Below are 24,001 nucleotides of genomic sequence, written 5' to 3' on the forward strand. Positions count from 1 at the left end.
GAGGTTTTGGTCCCAATTCCATAAGAATCAATGTGTGAACTAACTTTTAAGATGTGCGTTAAGCAGGCTATGGCAGTTTATCTTTTAAAACATCTTTTTAAAAATATGTTATGTATCAGATCTGCTTTACATTTTCCTTGCTCAGAATAGCTCACACTGTTGTAAATAATTTACATCAGTGTTTTCAAACTTTTTTTTGCCGGGACCCACTTTTGGCAATTGGCCAACCTTTAGGACCCACGCCGACTGACCATCACGACGCACACTGGCCAACCTCACGACCCATGTTGACCGACCTTCGCGACATACACCATGCTTGCTTACCTTTTAATGCGGAAGGGGAGCCTGGTTTGTCCCCACGATCTCACTTGAATCCGGTTCAAAGGAGCAGAGGACAATGCGCATATCAGGTGCAGACTCCAGCCAATTCCTTTGTGCTTTCATCTTTATGAAAACAGAAAATCCAATGTCACACATGTAGGTTATCATGAAGGGCAATAGCAACAGAATGCTTGTTTTACTCAGCACTGGATACTCCTGGGAGATGCTACACTAGAATGCTGACAGCCTCGTGCGCCTTTTGTGCGTTTTTAACGTGGTATTACAGGTAAGCTGCCGCAGCGTAGTCTTTTTAATTTGGAGTCAGCTCTCAGTTAATATCTAACTCTGGTGTCTCAATCTGAAAGGAATTTTTCACACACCACTTCTCTTTCAAATTCTGAAACTTCGCTCATTTGCCAAAACGTCTCTGTATATAACACACATAGGCTTTTCCCCCTTATTTGCATTGTCACAATTGACAAAACCAGACCTCAAGAAATCATCTTTATACTTCTTTGTTCTGAGTTAAGTTTCTTTTTCCAGGGCCGTTAACCACAGGCCCTGGAGCTCTAACACTCCCATTGCTCTATCTGCCCTGGACTCTCCTGGGCCGCTCTCTCCAGCAGATCCTCTTCAATAGGTAAACCGCTTATTTGAGTTTCTGACCTCCTTTTACTTTAAAAAAATATATTGATCTTCACAGTTTACTTGCCTTGCTTGCCAGCAGCTACAAAATCAAAGCAACTCTGCTCCCTCCTTTGGCACCAAGCACACATCCCTGGATGGCACGTCACATCAATTCTATGCACCGAGCACATGATCTACTAACTGCTGCCATTTCTGGCCATGAGACTCCATGCAGTCTAATCTGCACCTCCATTTATAAGGCGGCATTGGCCGCAATTCTCCATGTAAAAGCCGTTAGCAGCTGTTTGGCACTTCTCCCATGATCGGGACCACCGCGGCAACGGTAGGACTGATTGCTCTGCAACCCCCCCGATACCTGCCCGTGACCCACCCGCAGGTCGCAATATTGGCTTTGCAAAACCCTGATTTACATACCCTGAAAAGTAGCAATGGACTTCCTTCCCATAGGGTGGCACGGTGGCGCAGCGGTTAGCAATGCTGCCTCACGGCGCCGAGGACCTGGGTTTGATCCCGGCCCCGGGTCACTTTCCGTGTTGAGTTTCCACATTCTCCCCATGTCTACAACCCAACCACAACCCAAAGATGTACAGGGTAGGTGGATTGGCTACACTAAATTGCCCCTTAAAAAAAAAGAATTTCCTCACGAGAATTAAAAATAATTGTGACAAAAATAGCTTAGAATTCCACAAGAAGAAATAGATAACATATCCATTTTCTTGTGTTGCTTTCAGTTTAATACCAGGCAGGAATGTTCCCTTCCAGTCGGGGAACACTTCAGCAGTCAAGGGCATTCAGCCTCTGATCTCCGGGTAAGCGTTCTCCAAGGCGGCCTTCAGGACTCGCGACAACGCAGAATCGCTGAACAGAAACTTATAGCCAAGTTCCGCACACATTCCGCCTCAACCGGGACCTGGGATTCATGTCGCATTACATTCATCCCCCACCATCTGGCCTGCGAAATCCTACCAGCTTTCCTGGCTTGATACAATTCACACCTCTTTAACCTAGGGTTACCCCATCTCTGGATCTGTAAAGATTTAATCACCTGCTAATGGTCGCATTCCAAGCATTGTTTGGCATCTTTGAATTTGTCTATATATGTGTTTCTGGAACATACCTCTTCATTCACCTGAGGAAGGAGCAGCGCTCCGAAAGCTAGTGACATCGAAACAAACCTGTTGGACTTTAACCTGGTGTTGTAAGACTTCTTACTGTGCTCACCCCAGTCCAACGCCGGCATCTCCACATTCAGTTTAATAGATCGACAAACACGATAATGTTTTACTAGCTTACTCAGGCATCAGTTATTCATTTATTTTGAAACCTAACTTGTATCACTGCTCGCATTGTTTAAAAGATCTGTGCTATGTTGCACTCAAATCAATCTTTCAAATAGCTGTAAACAGAAAGTATTACAGTATAAATGCTGCCTGTTGCATTCTCACTTTATCTAATATAATAACTCACAATGGCACTTCCAAATTCCATGGTAAAGATATATGCTTGTCACTAACACCTGCTGGCTGGTTCATCCTCTTTTATTCTGTTCTGATATAAAGTCGGCAGCCATTGGAAATCCTTGCTTTCATTCATTTTAATCCTGTGACTGAAAATAAATTTTGATGAACTCTAATGATAAGTGTATGGAATTGAACGGACAATTACAAATCTTAGAATTCCTACAGTGCAGAGGAGGCCAGTTAGCCCATCGAAGCTGCACTGACCCTCTGAAAGATCACCCTACCCAGGCCCACTTCCCTGTCCTATCCCCGTAACCTAACCTGTACATCACTGGACACTAATTGGCAATTTAGCATGGCCAATCCCCCTAACCTGCACATTTTTGGATTGTGGGAGGAAACCCTCACAGACACAGGGAGAAAATGCAGACCCCACACAGACAGTCACCCGAGATCGGAATTAACCTGGGTCCCTGGCGCTGTCAGGTAGCAGTGCTAACTACTATGCCACCGTGCCGCCCAAAGAATATCCTGAGGTGAGATTCTTCTCTTGTGAAGTGCAACCATGTCACAATTAAATTATTTTCATTTTAGCTCCTGGTTGCAGAATGAAGTCACTAACTCAGGTCTGTTTATTTGATACATAACTTAGACACCAGGGACATAAAGGTGCGGGTTACAGACTCCAGGGAAATTATAACATATTGGTTAACCTTCCAGAAGGCATTGTAGTACAGTGGTTATGTTATTGGACGAGTAACCCAGAGAACTGTATTAGTGACCTAAAGACTCAAGTCCAAATCCCACCAAGGCTGCTGTGGAATTTGAAATTCAGTTAATAAATCTGGAATAAAGTCAGTATTTTTATTGGTGACCATGTAGATACTGGATTGTAGTTTGAAAACCGATCTGGAAATTTTCTATCCTAACCTAGAATTGCCTACATGCGACTCCAGATTTACAGTAATGAGTTTGACTCTTGTCTGTCTTCTGTAATGGTGTAACAAGCCACTACATTACGGGCAATTGGGGATGAGAAATAAATGCTGGCCTTACCAGAAATGCCCACACCCTGTGAATGAAGAAAGAAAAAGGGGCACACCTGGCAGATTTCAGGACATTCTTTCTGTTTTTGAGCTCATTCTGGGGCCTGCGTTTTCAGGATAGTACTTTCATTTCATGATAGATGTGGCCTTGCAGGGACAGAGGGCAGTGTGTTTTGCTTCCAATGCTGGATTCCTCACTTTGAGGCATCATGTGGCCATCACGGCACAGCAGACTGGCAAATCAGATCTGTCAACAGGAAGGGCTTCCATGCTCAACTAACCTAAGATCACAATTCTGTGTGTGCACTTGCTTTCCTTGAAGCTGTCCTGACTCCTTTATCCATTCAGGCTGCCTCACGTCTTCACTCTAACCCCAAAATATATGGATGAACCTTAGGGCGCAAGGGATCAGCATTTAAAAAGTGGCTGCACGCCCATATATGGGGAATCCAAACAGAGGCACGGAGGCATGTGGCACAGCCAAAGCCATCTTCAATCCAGACAGAGGCACGGTGATAAGGTGGTAAAGAATGCTGAGACAGCAGTTCATAAAGCATATAGCATCATAGGCTTTATTAATAGAGGCATTGAGCACAAGAGTAAGGTGGTCATGTTGAACTTGTAGTTAGGCCTCATCTAGAATACTGCATCCAGTTTTGGGCACCATACTTGAGGAAGATGTGAAGGTGTTGGAGGGAGTACAGAGGGGATTTGCAAGAATGATTCCAGGGATAAAGAGATGTAGCAATGAGGAAACATTGGAGAGGTTGGGACTTGGGGACTTTTCCTTGGGGAAAAAGAAGGCTGAGAGGACACTTGATGGAGGTATTCAGGGGTATGGACAGGGAAAATAGTGAGAAACTGTTCCCACTCAAGAGAGCATCAAGAACTGAAGGGCACAGATTCAAAATAATTGGCAAAAGCTGTAAAAGTGATGTGAGGAAAGATGTTTTCACCCAGATGGTGGTTGGAGTTTGGAACAAACCTCCTGAGAGGGTGGTGGAGGCAGGTACGCAAAAGAGAATTGAATTGCTATCTGAAAAGAATGTGCAAGGTATAGGACAATGGTGAAAAAATAACCATGGAATTATACACAGAAATACTGGATGTTAAAAAGATATGAGTTTTATATTTTAAAATGGGCACAAACTCCAAAGATGGCTGAGAATGCACAGTTAGCCACTGACAGGAATAGCTGCAGGGTGCTTCTCTAATTGCCAATGGATGTCCTTCCAGTATTTTGAAACAAGGTACTTCTAAAAGCATCCAAAAACTGATTACCATTTCTGATAAAGGCAAAGGAACATAATGGTTGTTTAATTTAACAGACCCTGGGTGTAATTGCCGCCCTGGACCGATTAGTGGATTCCGGGACCAGTTTGAATATATAATGGATGGATGCCCAGTGGCTTGTTGGCCTGCCGTGTGCGTGCATGTGTTGCAAGGAAAAGCAGCTGCCGGTTTTCCACACCAAATGTGTGTGATGCAGTACCAGAAGCATTGTCCCTGCGGCAAGGAAATAACCAACGTATGCAGGAATATCTAAAACTCTCTGTTTGACTGTGGACGTCAACCAGCCAGGAAAGAAGGATCGCAGCTGGAAAAAGGAACTGAAATATCTTCATAAAATCACAGACACCTGGACATTAACAATTTGGAGGAAAATATAGCTGGTCTGATCAGTAAGTTCGCGGATGATGCCAAAGTTGGTGGATGGCTGATAGTGTTGAGGATTGTCAGAGAATACAGCAGGATGTAGATAGGTTGGAGACTTGGGCAGAGAAATGGCGAATGGAGTTTAATCCGGACAAATGTGATGTAATACATTTTGGTGGGTCTAACATAGAGGGGAAATATACAGTAAATGGCACAACTCTTAGGAATATAGGAAGTCAGAGAGACCTGGACATACAGGTCCAAGATCTTTGAAAGTGGCAACACAAGTGGACAAGGTAGTCAAGAAAGTATATGGAATGCTTGCCTTCATTGGACAAGGCATTGAGTATAAAGACTGGCAAGTCATGCTTCAGTTGTATAGAACCTTGGTAAGGCCGTACTTGGAATATTGCGCTCAATTCTGGTTGCCACACTACCGGAAGGATGTGGAGGCTTTGGAGAGGGTGCAGAGGAGATTTACCAGGATGTTGCCTAGGCTGGAGGGTGTTAGATATGTGGAGAGGCTGAATAGACTCGGATTGTTTTCATTTGAACGACGGAGATTGAGGGACGACCTGACAGAGGTCTACAAGATTATGAGAGGCATGGATAGAGTGGATGGACAGGCACTCTTTCCCAGGGTGGAGGGATCAGTCACTAGGGGGCATAGGTTTAAGGTCCATGGGGCAAGGTTTAGAGGAGATGTGTGAGGCAGGTTTTTTTACACAGAGGGTGGTGAGTGTTTGGAACTTGCTGCCAGGGGAGGCTGTGGAAGCAGATACATTAATGGCGTTCAAAATGCATCTTGACAAATACATGGATAGGATGGATATAGAGGGTTACGGCACTAGGAAGTGCTGAAGATTTTGGCCAAGAGCGGCATCATGACCGGTACAGACTTGGAGGGCCGAAGGGCCTGTTCCTGTGCTGTATTGTTCTTTGTTCTTTGAAGAATCAACTATTTGCCAGCAGAAGGCAACTATATTGGAATCAATTTGTAACAGCTGCAACGCTTCATCGTCTACTCCTTGCAACTCAGGGACTGCTCCGAATATCTTTTTATTTATATTGACTTACTATTGGACTCAATTCTTGCTCCTAATCGATTTGAATGTAGATGCATGTATTTTCCCATTTCTCCTTACCTTTTTTGTAGTTCATAAACTTACTCTATCTTAAACTCAAGAAAGCCTGTTAAATTGGCTCCTTTTTTAAACATAACTAGTGAATCTGGAAATGTTATCCAAGGTAAAGGGAACCTTGTTTGATTGCACCTTTGTTGCTACCAGCAGAGGATGGGTTCAATGAAGACATGGATTCAGTTCACCCCTCCTTACCCTGGTTTGTAACAATGTGGGGGTATCCCAGCTGGATGGTGACAAATTGAGGGGGTCTCGGCCGGATTAACAGCGTTCGGGAGATCTCACCGGCTGGTCCCAACAAAGTTTACACAGATAAGGCAAGGGAGTGGGACTAATTAGAATGCTCTTTCAGAAGGTCAGGACAGATTTGGTAGGCTGAATGGCTGCCTTATGCATTGTAAAGATTCTGTGACTAGATCTGGATACCAGAGACCAAGGTAAGTTCAAGGTGTCCCCGGGGAGGGTAGGAAAAGCTGGGAGACTTAAAGGGAGTGATTGGGGTCTTGGGGAAGATGCCGGAGGTGTGGGAGGAAGGTCCAGAGGTCACCTGACCTTAAGGGGCTACGGACAACTTCAGAAGGTGACTTCTGCTGGAGGTGCACCCCCCACCCCAACCCTTCCTGCCCAAGATCTGACTCCATTGATATTGTGGCTTGCCCCATGCAAGTTCAATCCTCCCACTGTAGTGATATTCAGATATCAATATACATGATCAATGTATATAAATGTAGTACAGTCATTTCAACACTAGATGTCTCACAGTCAGATACTATAAGAACCGGATTCTCGCTCTTTTTAGTTAGTTAGAGAGTGTGATCCAGAACAGTGAACAAGCAAGACATAGAATAGCTAGAGTGAGAGAAGTTAGAACTAGTTTGTGATAATAGTGTATAGTCATAGAGTTATCTGTATTGTACTTTATTTCTTTATAATGTGGAGATGCCGGCGTTGGACTGGGGTGAGCACAGTAAGAAGTTTTACAACACCAGCTTAAAGTCCAACAGGTTTGTTTCGATGTCACTAGCTACGGCATCAAGCCTTGTGTGGCTTGACACAATTCACACCTCTTTAACCTGGAGTTACCCCATCTCTGGATCTGTAAAGATTTAATCACCTGCTAATGCTCGCATTCCAAGCATTGTCTGGCACATTTGAATCTGTCTATATATGTATGTTTCTGGAACATACCTCTTCATTCACCTGAGGAAGGAGCAGCGCTCCGAAAGCTAGTGACATTGAAACAAACCTGTTGGACTTTAACCTGGCGTTGTAAAACTTCTTACTATTTCTTTATAGTTAGTTTAGTATTGAGTAAAAGGACTCACAGTTTATTATTTTATTACTCATTAAATAGTTCATCTTTCAACAAGAAGACTATTGGTCATTTTATCATCCTGGTGGATTCAAGAATAATATATATATTTTAGATAAGTCATTATTTAAAATATAACATCCACCAGCCTAAAAAATTGAGGCTGGGTGGGAAATGGTTCTTGGCCATTTAAGGGCCTCAACTGGGACAAGTGTAGGCTTTCCACCCGAAGCCTTGGCAACCCCAGCATAAAATTGGTGTGTGGTCGTGGTGGGCAGAAACCCGGAGGGAATACCATTCCTTCAATTTCACACTCTTCATCCCATCCCAGCTTAAAAACCCACCACTGTGGGAGCTAGAAGTTTTGAAATAATTAATATACATCAATCAGGAGCAAATATTCTGACTCTCTTTTCTCCCCTTCTTCCCTTTCTTGCTGCGGTCAACTGTAGTATGGGACTACTGAGATTCCTATTTATGATGTAGATCGGGGTGACATTAAGATTTTCTAAATAACATGGGCTTATTTATCCAGCAGCAGTGTTGGCTTCTTCATTCTTAAAGACTTTGTCCGATTCTCACTCCAAGCAACATAGTTTATAGAGTGATTGATGTCACAGTGCAGGAAATTAGTTAATCCCTTTGCTGGTTGTAAACCCAGCGTTACTTTGTGTTTTGGCTTAAATGAGTAAAAGGTTCCATGCTGAAAAGATTCCCAGATCAAATATTTGATTTGTAATAAATGAAATAACTCAAAGTTAATGAGTAATTTTGGAGCAATCTTTAGCTATAAACGAATGTTTCTAATAGATTCCAGGCACCTTACTTGACTGCAGTATTCAAACAAAACATATAAAGCATGGCATGATGGCAAAGTGGTTAGTACTGTTGCCTCACAGCGCCATGGACCAGGGTTCGATTCCAGCCTTCGGTGACTGTCTATGTGGAGTTTGCACATTCTCCCCGGGTCTGCGTGGGTTTCCTCTGGGTGCTCCACTGGGTGCTCCCCTGTCCAAAGTTGTGCAGGTTGGGTGGATTGGCTATGCTAAATTGCCTTTTAGGGGCCAAAAATGTGCAGGTTAGGTGGGCTGGCCATGAGCAATGCATGGGATCACGGGGATAGGGTGGATGAGTGGGCCTAGGTGGGTGCTCTTTCGGAGGGTCAGTGCAGACTCCATGGGCCAAATGGCTACCTTCTTCACTGTGGGGATTCAATGTATGAAATGTAGTTCATCTGGAATTGAGTATGATGTAATCCCTGGCATTACTGGTAGCGTGTTCTAGTTTAAATCAGGATAAACAAGGTTAAGGTGGAACTACTTTTTATAGATACAACTGGCCATTGGAAGAGGGTTTTTCTTTCGAAAACTAAGCTTGGTAGAAATCACAAGCTAAATAAGTGAGGGTCCGTTGCTTCAGTTTTCATGGTTTGGAGACGGTGAGCTCTATTCTGCCAGCATCCAAAGAAAAAGCATGGGCACGATTCTTCAGCCATGCCCTCCCAACGACCGGAGAATCCCACCTGTGCAGCGTGCGGGTTGGAAGGATTCAGCCCTATGTATTTATATCTCGCTATTCACAACTTTGCGATGCTGCAAAACTTTTAACAGCCAATTAAATATATTTGAAGTCTAATCACTATTGTCATGTTGAGAAATGCAGCAGTCAGTTTGTTCACAAAAAAGTTCCGCAAACAGCAATGAGCAAGTAAACAAATAATCTGTGTTAGACATAGCATGATGCAACATGATGCAACACAGAAGGCAACCAATCGGCCCTTCAGGCCTGTGCTGGACCTTTGAAAGAGCTAACAAATTCAGTCCCCTTCCCTGTTCTTTCCTCAAAGCCCTTCAATTTATTTCCCTTATTGTGGATCTCCAATTCCCTTTTGAAGATTGCTATTGAATCTGCTTCCACCACCCTATCAAGCAGTGCATTCAAGATGTCATTTTCAAGCCGTGTATTCCAGAGCCAGAATTTTGCATTCCACTCCACTCCTGCCAGGTTTTTAGGTGGGGTCTGGGAGCATGAAACTGCAGGGATGGGATACCCTCTGTGCTCCTACCCTCCCTGACCTCAGAATGATTTTAATGCTGGACAGGCAAAGCTTTGGATGGGAATCCTGCCCTTGCCCCAATTAAGATAGTTAAATGGACAATAATGAAAAGAAAGTAAAATTTTAGGTGGGAAGGGGAAGTGGCGGATCTCTAGAATGGGGCTTGAACTTAAACTTGCAGATTCAGAGGCATTAGTGCCATGACTAATACTTGGAGGATGCCTAGAATTATGCAAATACCATGGTCTGAAAATAAAACTATGATAGAAATCTTATGAATTATAATTCTTTACAAAAGTGAACTATAAGGGGAACAATCCGAGCCTCTGGAGTACTGAGTTTGATGCCACACTTTAGGAAGAATATCAAGGCATTGGAGACAGTGCAGAGGAGATTTGCCAGAATGGTATCAGAGATGAGGGGCGAAATTCTCCCCCAACGGCGGGATGCCCGCCGACTGGCGCCAAAGACGGCGCCAATCAGACAGGCATCGCGCCGGCCCAAAGGTGCGGAATGCTCCGCATCTTTGGCAGCCTAGCCCCAACATTGAGGGGCTAGGCCGACGGCGGAGGGATTTCCGCCCCGCCAGCTGGCGGAAATGGCATTGGTTGCCCCGCCAATTGGCGCGGAAATGCGGCGCATGCGCGGGAGCGTCAGCGGCCGCTGTCAGTTTCCCGGCGCATGCGCGGGAGCGTCAGCGGCCGCTGTTAGTTTCCCGCGCATGCGCAGTGGGGAGAGTCTCTTCCGCCTCCGCCATGGTGGAGGCCGTAGCGGAGGCGGAAGGGAAAGAATGCCCCCACGGCACAGGCCCGCCCGTGGATCGGTGGGCCCCGATCATGGGCCAGGCCACCGTGGGGGCACCCCCTGGGGTCAGATCACCCCGTGCCCCCCCCAGGAACCCGGAGCCCACCCACGCCGCCTGGTCCCGCCGGTAAATACCAGGTTTGATTTACGTCAGCGGGACAGGCAATTCCTGGGCGGGACTTCGGCCCATCCGGGCCGGAGAATCCAGCGGGGGGTCCCGCCAACCGGCGCGGCCCGATTCCCGCCCCCGCCCAATCTCCGGTACTGGAGACTTCGGCGGGGGCGGGGGCGGGATTCACGGCGGCCAACGGCCATTCTCCGACCCGGCGGGGGGTCGGAGAATGACGCCCGAGAGGCTTCACTAATGTGGAACGATTCGAGAGGCTGGGATCACCAAAGACACGGGGCTGGATTCTCCGATCCTGCAGCTATATCCTCAGGATCCGTCTGGTCTTATAACCAGAAGGTCGGCACAGTGCCCCTTAATTGGAATAAATAAATAAATAAATAATTTGGTACTCAGACAGTTGGCACTGCCCCTGCACCGATCCTCCGTCCGGTGGTGGGGGGGGTGGGGGCTGGTATCCACGCAGCGCCCGGCTTTACCTACGGATACGGACGGAGAAAGGGAAGATCGCACCCGATGTATTCTCCTTCCGCACTCCCTCATCCGATGTTATATGGGTCGGCGACATGGAAAACAATTGGTAAATGAATTGAATTCAACTGTGTGGTCATGTCACTGTTACTGTTACCGGCCCTGCGTGGACCCTGTCTGCCAAAAACTGTCCCACTGTGACCAGCCTCGCCACCCAGGACTACCATCCACCAGTCCCCGACGAAGGCCTCCCTGCCAGCGGAACGGCTCCCCCCCCCCCCCCCCCCCCCCCCCCGACTGTGGCTGCTTTGGACTCAGTCCTCAGACGCTACGCGAAGTCCCCGAACGGCGTGAGCACGCGTGTCCCACGCTGTCAAGGACTCGGCCCATCAGAGGCAGAGCATTGGGGGAGGGCCTCAAAGGACGTCCTGAGGCTGCCCATACGGCGTGTGGCGTATTTTGAGGGGACGGGGCATCACAAAAAACGGCACCGCCCCCTATTTCGGCATAAACGGGGATTCTCCGACTGATCGCCGAATGCGATTTTGGCATCGGTGAATCCCGCCCACTAGCTTTAATGAAGGATTACAAGATCTCTGTACAGATTGAAAATGAAAATGAAGTAGCAGAAGTCAATATTTATAAGCATTGTCACTTCCTCTTTAATGTTTGTTTGGAAAGGCCACTTCCTGTGATAAGAGGAACAAGAAAGAATTCCCTATGCACAGGAGAAATCCAATAGGAGCCATTTCACTGAATTAATTTATATCAGGGTAAATTTCAGCAAAAGCTGTATAATATTAATTCAGAGAAGCAGTAACAGTGACATAACCACACTGTTGAATTCAATTCATTTATCAATTGTTTGTCATGTCAGCCCACCCATATAACATCCCTACTGGATGAGGGGGTGGGGAAGGAGAATACATTGGGCACGATCTTCCCATTTTCCAGCCGTATCCGCAGGTAAAGCCGGGTGCTGCGTGGCTGCCACCTCCCCCCACCGGATGGAGGATCGGTACGGGGGCAGTGCGAACTTTCTGAGTACCCATTTATCTATTTTTTTTTTTCCCAATTAAGGGGCATGGTGCTGACTTTCTGGTCATAAGACCAGACGGATCCTGAGGATATACCTGCAGGATCGGAGAATCCAGCCCCGTTTCTTTGGTTATCCCAGCCTCTCGAATCTTTCCACATTAGTGAAGCCTCTCATCTCTGATACCATTCTGGCAAACCTCCTCTGCACTGTCTCCAATGTCTTGACATTCTTCCTAAAGCGGAGCATTGAACTCAGTACTCCAGAGGCTCGGATTGTTCCCCTTATAGTTCAATTTTGTAAAGAATTATAGTTCATAAGATTTCTATCATAGTTTTATTTTCAGACCATGGTATTTGCATAATTCTTGGTGTCCTCCAAGTATTAGTCATGGCACTAATGCCTCTGAATCTGCAAGTTTAAGTTCAAGCCCCATTCTAGAGACCCGCCACTTCCCTTTCCCACCTAAAATTTAACTTTCTTTTCATTAATTGTCCATTTAACTGTCTGAATTGGGGCAAGGGCAGGCTTCCCATCCAAAGCTTTGCCTTTCCAGCATTAAAATCATTGCGAGGTCGGGGAGGGTAGGAGCACAGAGGGTATCAAGAACAACAAAGAACAAAGAAATGTACAGCACAGGAACAGGCCCTTCGGCCCTCCAAGCTCCGACCATACTGCCCGACTAAACTACAATCTTCTACACTTCCTGGGTCCGTATCCTTCTATTCCCATCCTATTCATATATTTGTCAAGATGCCCCTTAAATGTCCCTATCGTCCCTGCTTCCACTACCTCCTCCGGTAGTGAGTTCCAGGCACCCACTACCCTCTATCCCATCTCTGCAATTTCATGCTCCCAGACCCCACCTAAAAACCTGGCAGGAGTGGAGTGGAATGCAAAATTCTGGCTCTGGGATACACAGCTTGAAAATGACATCTTGAATGCACTGCTTGATAGGGTGGTGGAAGCAGATTCAATAGCAATCTTCAAAAGGGAATTGGAGATCCACAATAAGGGAAATAAATTGAAGGGCTTTGAGGAAAGAACAGGGAAGGGGAATGAATTTGTTAGCTCTTTCAAAGGTCCAGCACAGGCCTGAAGGGCCGACGCTTGCCTTCTGTGTTGCATCATGTTGCATCATGCTATGTCTAACACAGATTATTTGTTTACTTACTCATTGCTGTTTGCGGAACTTTTTTGTGAACAAACTGACTGCTGCATTTCTCAACATGACAATAGTGATTAGACTTCAAATATATTTAATTGGCTGTTAAAAGTTTTGAAGCATCGCAAAGTTGTGACTAGCGAGATATAAATACATAGGGCTGAATTCTTCCAACCCGCCCACTGCACAGGTGGGATTCTCCGGTCGTTGGGAGGGCATGGCTGAAGAATCGTGCCCATGCTTTTTCTTTGGATGCTGGCAGAATAGAGCTCACCGTCTCCAAACCATGAAAACTGAAGCAATGGACTGCCCAGTGCGGGCCGTTGACCTTAGAACATAGAACATTACAGCGCAGTACAGGCCCTTCGGCCCTCGATGTTGCGCCGACCTGTGAAACCACTCTAAAGCCCATCTACACTATTCCCTTATTGTCCATATGTCTATCCAATGACCATTTGAATGTCCTTAGTGTTGGCGAGTCCACTACTGTTGCAGGCAGGGCATTCCACGCCCTTACTACTCTCTGAGTAAAGAACCTACCTCTGACATCTGTCTTATATCTATCACCCCTCAATTTAAAGCTATGTCCCCTCGTGCTAGACATCATCATCCGAGGAAAAAGGCTCTCACTGTCCACCCTATCCAATCTTCTGATCATCTTGTATGCCTCAATTAAGTCACCTCTTAACCTTCTTCTCTCTAACGAAAACAGCCTCAAGTCCCTCAGCCTTTCCTCATAAGATCTTCCCTCCATACCAGGCAACATTCTGGTAAATCTCCTCTGCACCTTTCCCAATGCTTCCACATCCTTCCTATAATGCGGCGACCAGAATTCACGCAATACTCCAAATGCGGCCGCACCAGAGTGTTGTATAGCTGCAACATGACCTCATGGCTCCGAAACTCAATCCCTCTACCAATAAAAGTTAACACACCGTACGCCTTCTTAACAACCCTCTCAACCTGGGTGGCAACTTTCAGGGATCTATGTACATGGACACCGAGATCTCTCTGCTCATCCACACTGCCAAGAATCTTACCATTAGCCCAGTACTCTGTCTTCCTGTTATTCCTTCCAAAATGAATCACCTCACACTTTTCTGCATTAAACTCCATTTGTCACCTCTCAGCCCAGCGCTGCAGCTTATCTATGTCCCTCTGTAACTTGTAACATCCTTCCGCACTGTTCACAACTCCACCGACTTTAGTGTCATCTGCAAATTTACTCACCCATCCTTCTACGCCCTCCTCCAGGTCATTTATAAAAATGACAAACAGCAGTGGCCCCAAACCAGATCCTTGTGGTACACCACTAGGAACTTGACTCCAGTCCGAACATTTCCCATCAACCCCCCACCCTTTGTCTTCTTCCAGCGAGCCAATTTCTGATCCAAACTGCTAAATCACCCTGAATCCCATGCCTCTGTATTTTCTGCAGTAGCCTACCATTGGGAACCTTATCAAACGCTTTACTGAAATCTATATACACCACATCAACTGCTTTACCCTCATCCACCTGTTTGGTCACCTTCTCAAAGAACTCTATAAGGTTTGTGAGGCACGACCTACCCTTCACAAAACCGTGTTGACTATCTCTAATCAAATTATTCCTTTCCAGATGATTATACATTCTATCTCTTATAAACCTTTCCAAGATTTTTCCCACAACAGAAGTAAGGCTCACTGGTCTATAGTTACCGGGGTTGTCTCTACTCCCCTTCTTGAACAAGGGGACAACATTTGCTATCCTCCAGTCTTCTGGCACTATTCCTGTAGACAAAGGTGACTTAAAGATCAAGGCCAAAGGCTCAGCAATCTCCTCCCTAGCTTCCCAGAGAATCCTAGGATAAATCCCATCCGGCATCCGGCCCAGGTGACTTATCTATTTTCACACTTTCAAGAATTGCTAACACCTGCTCCTTATGAACCTCAAGCCCTTCAGGTCCAGTAGCCTGAATCTCAGTATTCTCCTCGACAACATTGTCTTTTTCCTGTGTGAATACTGAAGAAAAATATTCATTTAGCTCCTCTCCTATCCCCTCGGACTCCAAGCACAACTTCCCACTACTGTCCTTGACTGGCCCTACTCTTACCCTAGTCATTCTTTTATTCCTGATATATCTATAGAAAGCTTTAGGGTTATCCTTGATCCTACCTGCCAAAGACTTCTCATGTCCCCTCCTGGCTCTTCTTAGCTCTCTCTTTAGGTCCTTTCTAGCTAACTTGTAACTCTCGAGCACCCTAACTGAACCTTCATGTCTCATCTTTACATAAGTCTCCTTCTTCCTCTTGACAAGTGTTTCGACTGCTTTAGTAAACCACGGTTCCCTCACTCGACCACTTCCTCCCTGCCTGACAGGTACATACTTATCAAGGACATGCAGTAGCTGTTCCTTGAACAAGCTCCACATTTCCATTGTACCCATCCCCTGCAGTTTTCCTCTCCATCCGATGTATCCTAAGTCATGCCTCATCGCATCATAATTACCTTTCCCCCAGATATAACTCTTGCCCTGCAGTATATACCGATCCCTTTCCATCATTAAAGTAAACGTAATCGAATTGTGGTCACTATCACCAAAGTGCTCACCTACCTCCAAATCTAACACCTGTCCTGGTTCATTACACTGTACCAAATCCAATATGGCCTCGCCTCTCGTTGGCCTATCTACATACTGTGTCAGGAAACCCTACTGCACACATTGGACAAAAACGGACCCATCTAATGTACTCGAAATATAGCGTTTCCAATCAATATTTGGAAAGTTAAAGCCCCCCATAACAACTACCCTGTTGCTTTCACTCCTACCCAGAATCATCTTTGCAATCCTCTCCTCTACATCTCTTGAACTTTTCAGAGGCCTATAGAAAACACCTAACAGGGTGACCTCTCCTTTCCTTTTTCTAACCTCAGCCCATACTACCTCAGTAGACGAGTCCTCATCAAACGTCCTTTCTGCCACCGTAATACTGTCCTTGACTAACAATGCCACCCCTCCCCCTCTTTTACCACCTTCCCTGAGCTTACTGAAATATCTAAATCCTGGCACCTGCAACAACCATTCCTTTCCCTGTTCTATCCATGTCTCCGAAATGGCCACAACATCGAAGTCCCAGGTACCAACCCATGCCGCAAGTTCACCCACCTTATTCCGGATGCTCCTGGCATTGAAGAAGACACACCTTCCTGCCTGCCAGTACACTCCTGCAACTTTGAAACCCTACTCATGACCTCACTACTCTCAACCTCCTGTATACTGGAGCTACAATTCAGGTTCCCAAGCCCCTGCTGAACTAGTTTAAACCTTCCCGAAGAGCATTAGCAAATTTCCCCCCAGAATATTGGTACCCCTCTGGTCCAGGTGTAGACCATCCCGTTTGTAGAGGTCCCACCGACCCCAGAATGAGCCCCAATTATCCAGAAATCTGAAACCCTCCCTCCTGCACCATCCCTGTAGCCACGTGTTCAACTCCTCTCTCTCCCTATTCCTCATCTCGCTATCATGTGGCACAGGTAACAACCCAGAGATAATAACTCTGTTTGTCCTAGATCTGAGTTTCCACCCTAGCTCCCTGAATTCCTGCCTTACATCCCCCTCCCTTTTCCTACCTATGTTGTTGGTACCTATGTGGACCACGACTTGGGGCTGCTCTCCCTCCCCCTTAAGGATCCCGAAAACGCGATCCGAGACATCACGCACCCTGGCACCTGGGAGGCAACACACCAACCGTGAGTCTCTCTCATTCCCACAGAATCTCCTATCTATTCCCCTAACTATGGAGTCTCCAATGACTAATGCTCTACTCCTCTCCCCCCTTCCCTTCTGAGCAACAGGGACAGACTCTGTGCCAGAGACCTGTACCCCATGGCTTAACCCTGGTAATCCAAAGCAGTATACTTGTTACTAGGGGAACGGCTACAGGAGATCCCTGTACTGACTGCTTCCTCCCAGCCCCTCTCACCGTCATCCATTTATCTTTATTCTTCGGAGTAACTACATCCCTGAAGCTTCTATCTGTGACCAACTCTGCCTCCCGAATGATCCGAAGTTCATCCAACTCCAGCTCCAGTTCCCTAACGCGGTTTCTGAGGAGCTGGAGATGGGTGCACTTCCCACAGATGAAATCAGCAGGGACAATGACGGCGTCCCTCACCTCAAATATTCTGCAGGAGGAACATTGCGCTACATTCCCTGCCATCCCCTCTAGATAAAAAAAAGAAAGAAAGAGCTTACCTGTTATTCACTTCCCTTCTCAGCAAGCACTCACTCAGCAACCTCTGCGCCCCCTACGATAACACCTGAGGGAAAATAAATAAAAACTACTTACCAGTCACCAGCCAATCTTCTGACACTGGAGGCCAGTCCTCCCGGTCACATGGCCCAAGCTGACTGCTGCTGCCACCTTGTCCCAGACAGCACTGGCTGCCTGTGGCTCACCCTCCAGGACCCTCGAGAGAACAGGACATCCCTCCTGGCCTCCACCGCATCCAGGAGCCTCCCCAGGTCATCATCCACGAACCTTGGGGCCGGTCTCCTTGTTGCCATTGTTGCAAGCGGGCTGGGGTTGGCTGAGTAAGTGCAGCTTAAGTAATGCTTGACCTTGTTAGCGGGTGTTGGCGTATGCGGCCCCGGCAAATCAGCTGTCAAGACGACATTCGGGGCGGCAAGCCCATGAGGCCTTGTTAAGTGGACCAATTAACGTTGACTAGCATTGCCGGTCTCGCTGAGCCTAGCGCCGGGATACCCGTGACAATTTACGCTCGCCAGCGCAAAGTTTGAATTGAAGCTCTTTTGCCAATTGAATCAGTGAATGTATTCCACACAAAACTGACCTTATTTCACTTTCGTCCTTCAGATTTGACCAAACCAAGGACATGAGAAAGATAAAAGGTCTGAACAATCAATGCCTGGGCCAGCCAAAGGACAACTATCGAAAAAAGTACTCAGTGAGTGCATTCTTATTTCCTCACATTGAGCTTTATCTGATTACAAAGTACACGGAACTCAGTCATTACTTTATGGCAGTGATCACCAATCTTTCAAGAGGAACAGTTCATGATGTTTTCCAACATTATCGGCTATGTGTTTCAACAGGTTCAGTCCAGCACAGATGCCATTATATATTGTGGGGCAGAATCTTAGAGCCTCTCTGGGAGCCGCAATGGAATTAGACAACACCGAAAACACTGGCACTAGTCAACATGCTGGTTTCCTGACCCCATTGCTGGCACTTGCCCACAAAGCTACCCACCTCCCAAGCTTGTGAAAAGTCTTGTTAGGGCCAATTAATGACGGACTGACTGTACTTTTCCACTCGACTTCTCGTTTCCCAAACCAGGGGTAGAACAGTTTAACAGCACGCCTCCTTAAACCCTTCCCCAACCTGGAAATGTAGCTGTCAAAGGACTTGAGCTGCAGTGCAGGCCATCCACTAGGAACTTGTAGATGTGGTCACATTTATTTTTTAATATCCCTTAATGGGGACCTCCAAACTAGATGGGCTGTCAACTGCACCGCCTCTCCTGCTCCTCCTCCTTCCTCACCCCCCATCTCCCCAGTGCTTCAACACACCTCTCTAGCCCACCCTCCCTAATTAGGTGGGGCTCCTGGAGGTGACTCCTTACTATCCACCTCCAGATAGATCATTCATGTTGGCAGCACTTCGACACCATCAGAGTTGGGACCCTCAAATGGCTTGACACGCGAGAACTTTCTAAGGTCATAAGTTTCCATCTATTGTGTCAACTAATTCATCTCAGGGCAATAAACATGTTTTACATTAATCAGCTTTGTTTTGTTTAATGGCGTTTAATGTATTGGAAAGTAGAGTGAAGTATAGATGGTGTCAAATGTAATCGTTGTGTATCTTAACAATTGTATTAATAAAAATCCATAGTTACTAGTCAATGAAAGTTAGATATTAAATATTTATAAGATAATCACAGAATCTTTACAGTGCTGAAGGAGACCATTTGGCCCATCAAGCCTGCGCTGGTTCTCTGCAAGAGCATTCTACCTCATTCCAGTCTCTTGCCTTATCCATAGAGTCTTCTACATTCTTTTCAGATAGCAATCCAATTCCCTTTCGAATACCTCGATCGAACCTGCGTTCACCACCCTGTCAGGACGTTCATTTCAGGATCCAACATGATGCTGATCAAATATATAAAATATTTCTTATGTTTTGTTCCAGGAATTGCAAACCTGTGCTAAATCTAATTTCCACAATGATCTGCACTGTCCAGTTTGTCTCCAGACCCCCACCTTTCCTGTGGAAACTAACTGCGGCCACTTGTTTTGTGGTAGGTTTGACCAAGTGAAGGTGCTTACGCTACTTTGTACTTTGATGTACTTTTTAAGGGTATACCTTCTTTCCAATTCTCCCTACCCTAATTAGATCTGCCAATGGCACACAACAAACCTAATCAACTGATGGCATTGCCAAGCTGACAGGAGCACTGCCTGAGTGCCAGGGTGGCATTGGAAAGGGTTAGGGGCACTGCCTGAGTGTCAGGGTGGCAGTGCAAGGGTGCTTGAGTGCCAGGATGGAACTGACAAGGGTCAGGGACGAAGGGGACCATGCTCATTAAATGAGGGTGAAGGAGGGTTTGAAGGGTGGGTGAGTGCAGGGCAGGTAAGTAGGGGCCCCTGGGAGGTTGGGGGGGATCATTGGTGGAGGTCTTAGAAGGGAGGGGGTGCTGTAAGGGGGCTTGGGGGGGCCTGAAGTGGGGGGACCCCCAGGGTGTGCTCACTTGGGAGGTGTGGAGTAGTGTCCATGTGTGTGGGGAGGTGACATTGCCCATGGATGGAGTGTGTGGGGGACCCACAAGCTCACTTAGAGATCCGGGCACCCTTTCACAATGGCGGCCTAATCTCTGAGTTCCGCTCCCCAGTGCTAAAACAAGTGTGGGCTAAACCGCTGAGAAACTCCCAAGGGCCTCAAAAAGTGACTAAATGTCATTGAATCGCGGTGGGGAACTCGCCGGCAGAGCTGACGGGAAGCTCCCTGAAAAATGGCCACAAATTAACTGCGAATGCTTGGGGAAGAATCGCTCCCTATGTCTCTTTGAAATTAAAATACATTGACTTGGTGCTTCTTCAAGCATGTGGTGTGATGTGGGTATGAAGTCAAATCTTAGTTCATTGTTGGTCTGAAATGATTTGAAACAGCTGATGCATTCTCTCTCCCAATGGATCAGTTCACTATACAATACCTGTCACTGGAAAACACATGATTGGATATTGGCTGAAGGCAAGATCTGGCTTAGCTTGGACTCCCACTGCCCCATGCTCAAACAACATGCTGACATTCGCTGTCTCTGTTTATATATTAAGAATAGCAACCTGGATACACAGTACAGCATCAGGAAGTGAGGTGAAGTTTTTTTTCTCCATTCATTTCTATTCCCAAAGAGACATCAATTATATCTCTGTGGGCACCAACAGCCCTTTGATACCTTATTCAGGTAGGCACTCTTTGGGTAAGGTCGGATGGTGATCATTGATGTGTTATATATGTTGTATTAACACGGACTGCAACTCGATGCAGTATCACTTGAAAACAGGCTTCCAAAGCTGTAGATGGTTCAACACTGCTTTATTGAACTTGCCGAGTAATGTCCATAGTTCGCTGTGGGTCGACACTCTATTAATCTAAACTTGCTAACCTTGGTCTGGCTTGCCCAGACTTGCTCTGTGCCATATGTAGTAGGTGCTGACTGTACATTGCACCCTGACTGTTGCTACAGCTATCACCAGTGTGAAGAGGCCGAGCCTTCCTGCCTCATGTGTTTTATACTGGTAATGTACCCTGTAGTGTCCTGCCTGGTGATTGGTTGTTCTGTATTCTGTGTGGTGATTGGTTCCTTTGTGTATCCATCACTGCCTGTCTGTATCTCATTATGAACGTGAGTGCATATTATGACATCTCCCCTTTTTAAATAAATTTTGGATGCTTGTGGCTGTGTGCTTGTATTTACATGTGTGACTATGTGCAAAATGGTGAGTAAGTGAACATATATACATGGGAAGTTGTCTATCGTGCATATACGGAACAAGGTGAACAAAATTTACACAGTTAAAGTCTATAAGTCCAGTCTTTGTGGTGGGCGACGGATTCTTGTCGACTGCCTCAGAGGTGGTGGGGGGGACGCCAGCGCCTCAACAGGCAAGATTGCTGCCAGATTGGCGGGCTCGTGGTTTGAAAAGTCCGGAGGAGGCGTCTCGACATACGGAGGGGTGTGGTCAGGCAACTTTGCGCCGTGCCCTTCTGTTGCGCCTGAGGATGGAGCCATCAGCCATGCGAACGACAAAAGACCTGGGGGCAGCCTGTCGTATAACAATAGCTGGGGCTGACCAACCTCCCTCAGGCAGCTTGATGCGAACAACATCTGGAGCCAGCACAGGCAAATCAGTGACATGAGCATCATACGTGATCTTCTGCTGGTCCCTGAGTCGCTGCACTTTTCTTAGCACCGTGAGGTGATCAAGATCTGGAACGTGGATGGCTGGAACAGTTGTCCGCAGGTTGCGATTCAAGAGATTGAGCCGGAGACAGACCAGTCGACAGAGGGGTTGCCCTGTATGCCAACAGTACAAGGTTAAAATCAGATGCAGAGTCTTCAGCCTTGCAGAGCAGCTGCTTGACAATGTGGACCCCTTTTTCCACCTTCCCGTTTGGCTGCGGGTAATGGGGACTGGATGTGACATGTTTGAAGTGGTAGGATTGTGCAAAGTTGGACCACTCTTGGCTGTGGAAATATGGACCGTTGTCGCTCATCACTGAGTTGTATACCGTGTGTGATGAACGGTTACTGTATTACTGTACCCTTATCATCATGTAAGGTGATGTCCCCTTTTAGACCAGGGTTGGAACCCTGGGGGGACTCAGCCTCTGGCTCCTCCCACCTGGGAGTCATATATAAGGGGCCGCTTTGGGCGGCACCCAGTTAGCACTCGTCTCGGCACCAGGCTAGTTCTTAGCTTATTAAAGCCTTCTTTAGCGTTTACTCTCTAAGCGTCGTTATTGAGAGTACAACAATTTAATAAGCTAAACCACATCAGGATGGACGCAGGCCTAAAACCAGAGAAGCTCAATCTGGAAGCACGGACACCGGAGGCAAAATAAATTTTAAAATACTGGCTCCGATGTTTCGAGGCCTACCTGGACTCCTCAGAGACTCCCATCCTGGGACCACGCAAGCTGCGCCTACTCCACGCCCGGGTGAGTCACAGAATTTCCGCCACGCTCGAAAAGGCGACTACCTATGAAGAGGCGGTCGATTTACTCCGCAAGCGGTTCGTCAAACCCATCAACGAGGTACATGCCAGGCACCTGCTCTCTACCTGCCGGCAGCGCTCGGGGGAATCGCTAGACGAATTAGTTGAAAAACTCACCGCGCTTGCCAGGGACTGTGACCATCAGGATGTGACAGGGGAAACCCATATGAACCTGCACATCAGAGATGCGTTCGTGTCCGTCATCCGCTCAACCTACATCCAGCAGCGGCTACTCGAATGCGGGGCAAAAGACCACCAGGACACGCTAACGCTCGCCTCCTCGCTGAAGGTGGCCCGACATAATTTGGGTACGTACCCCGCGGACTCTGCAAGCTCCCCTCGGACTTCCTCAGACTCAGCCACATTACGGGCCTGCGCCGCGCAGCGACCTGCTCAGACTGGGGGCACACCGTGCGACTTCTGCGGGCAGGGCCAGCATCCACGCCCACGCTGCCCAGCCCGCTCCACTATCTGCAGCGACTGCGGGAAGAAGGGGCACTTTGCGAGGGTCTGCCTGGCCATGCCCAAAGGCCGGAAACACAAAAAACAGCCGGCCCTAAAATCAGGCTCTCAGGCCCACAGGCCTCGCAATGCGGCTGCGCATCGACCCGACACGCCCCCTTCTGACGTGTCATCCGCCTCGTGCGAATCATGGGAGCGGCCATCTTGTCGGCGGCCACCTTCTCGACTTGACACGTGCGACCGACAGCGGCGGCCATTTTACGTGTCCGACTCGGCTGAGGAATCGGAGTACCCGCGATTGGGAGCAATCACCCTCGACCAAAACATCTGCAGAACTCGATGATGAAGGTCCAAGTCAACGGGCGCGACACTTCATGCCTCTTCGACTCCGGGAGCACGGAGAGCTTTATTCATCCAGAAACGGTAAGGCGCTGCTCCTTGCGCACCCATCCCGTGTCCCAAACCATAGCCCTTGCATCCGGGTTCCACTCGGTACAAATCAAGGGGTACTGTATCGCAGATCTCTCGATCCAGGGCGCCGAATACACCCATTTCAAACTTTATTTCCTCCCCCACCTCTGCGTCCCCCTACCGCTCGGACTGGATTTCCAGTGCAGCCACCGAAGCCTGACACTGAAGTTCGGCGGACCCTTGCCATCCCTCACGGTATGCAGCCTTGCGACACTGAATGTCGCTCCCCCCTCTCTTTCGCGAACCTCACTCCCGACTGTAAGCCCGTCGCCACCAGGAGCTGGCGGTACAGTGCCCAAGACATTACTTTTATCAAGTCAGAGGTCCAGCGTTTACTGAGAGAGGGGGTCACCGAGGCTAGCAACAGCCCCTGGAGAGCACAAATGGTGGTAGTCCGGTCCGGGGATAAGAAACGGATGGTCGTGGATTATAGCTAGACCATAAACCGCTTCACAAAGCTCGATGCGTACCCCCTTCCTCGCATAGCAGAAATGGTAAATCGGATCGCCCAATACCGAGTATGTTCCACGGTCGACCTCAAAT

General features: G+C 47.3%; 1 protein-coding gene across 3 annotated transcripts in view; it reads left to right on the forward strand.

Annotated features, from left to right (window-relative positions):
- Window positions 1-313: 313 nt before the first annotated feature.
- LOC140426343 (E3 ubiquitin-protein ligase RNF170-like) overlaps window positions 314-24,001 on the forward strand; it is a 44,727-nt gene continuing 21,039 nt past the window's right edge. For 2 of the 3 annotated variants that reach the window (XR_011948189.1, XM_072510989.1), the window contains exons 1-3: window positions 314-607; window positions 18,102-18,192; window positions 19,440-19,548. Coding sequence is in view for 2 of the 3 variants with exons in the window: in XM_072510989.1 (XP_072367090.1) it covers window positions 558-607; window positions 18,102-18,192; window positions 19,440-19,548 (250 nt within the window). In the remaining variant the exon portion in view is untranslated. The remainder of the gene's footprint in view (window positions 608-18,101; window positions 18,193-19,439; window positions 19,549-24,001) is intronic. The other variant, XM_072510988.1, reaches the window with a different exon arrangement.

This window comes from Scyliorhinus torazame, chromosome 7 (genome assembly GCF_047496885.1).
Source record: "Scyliorhinus torazame isolate Kashiwa2021f chromosome 7, sScyTor2.1, whole genome shotgun sequence".
NCBI lineage: Eukaryota > Metazoa > Chordata > Chondrichthyes > Carcharhiniformes > Scyliorhinidae > Scyliorhinus > Scyliorhinus torazame.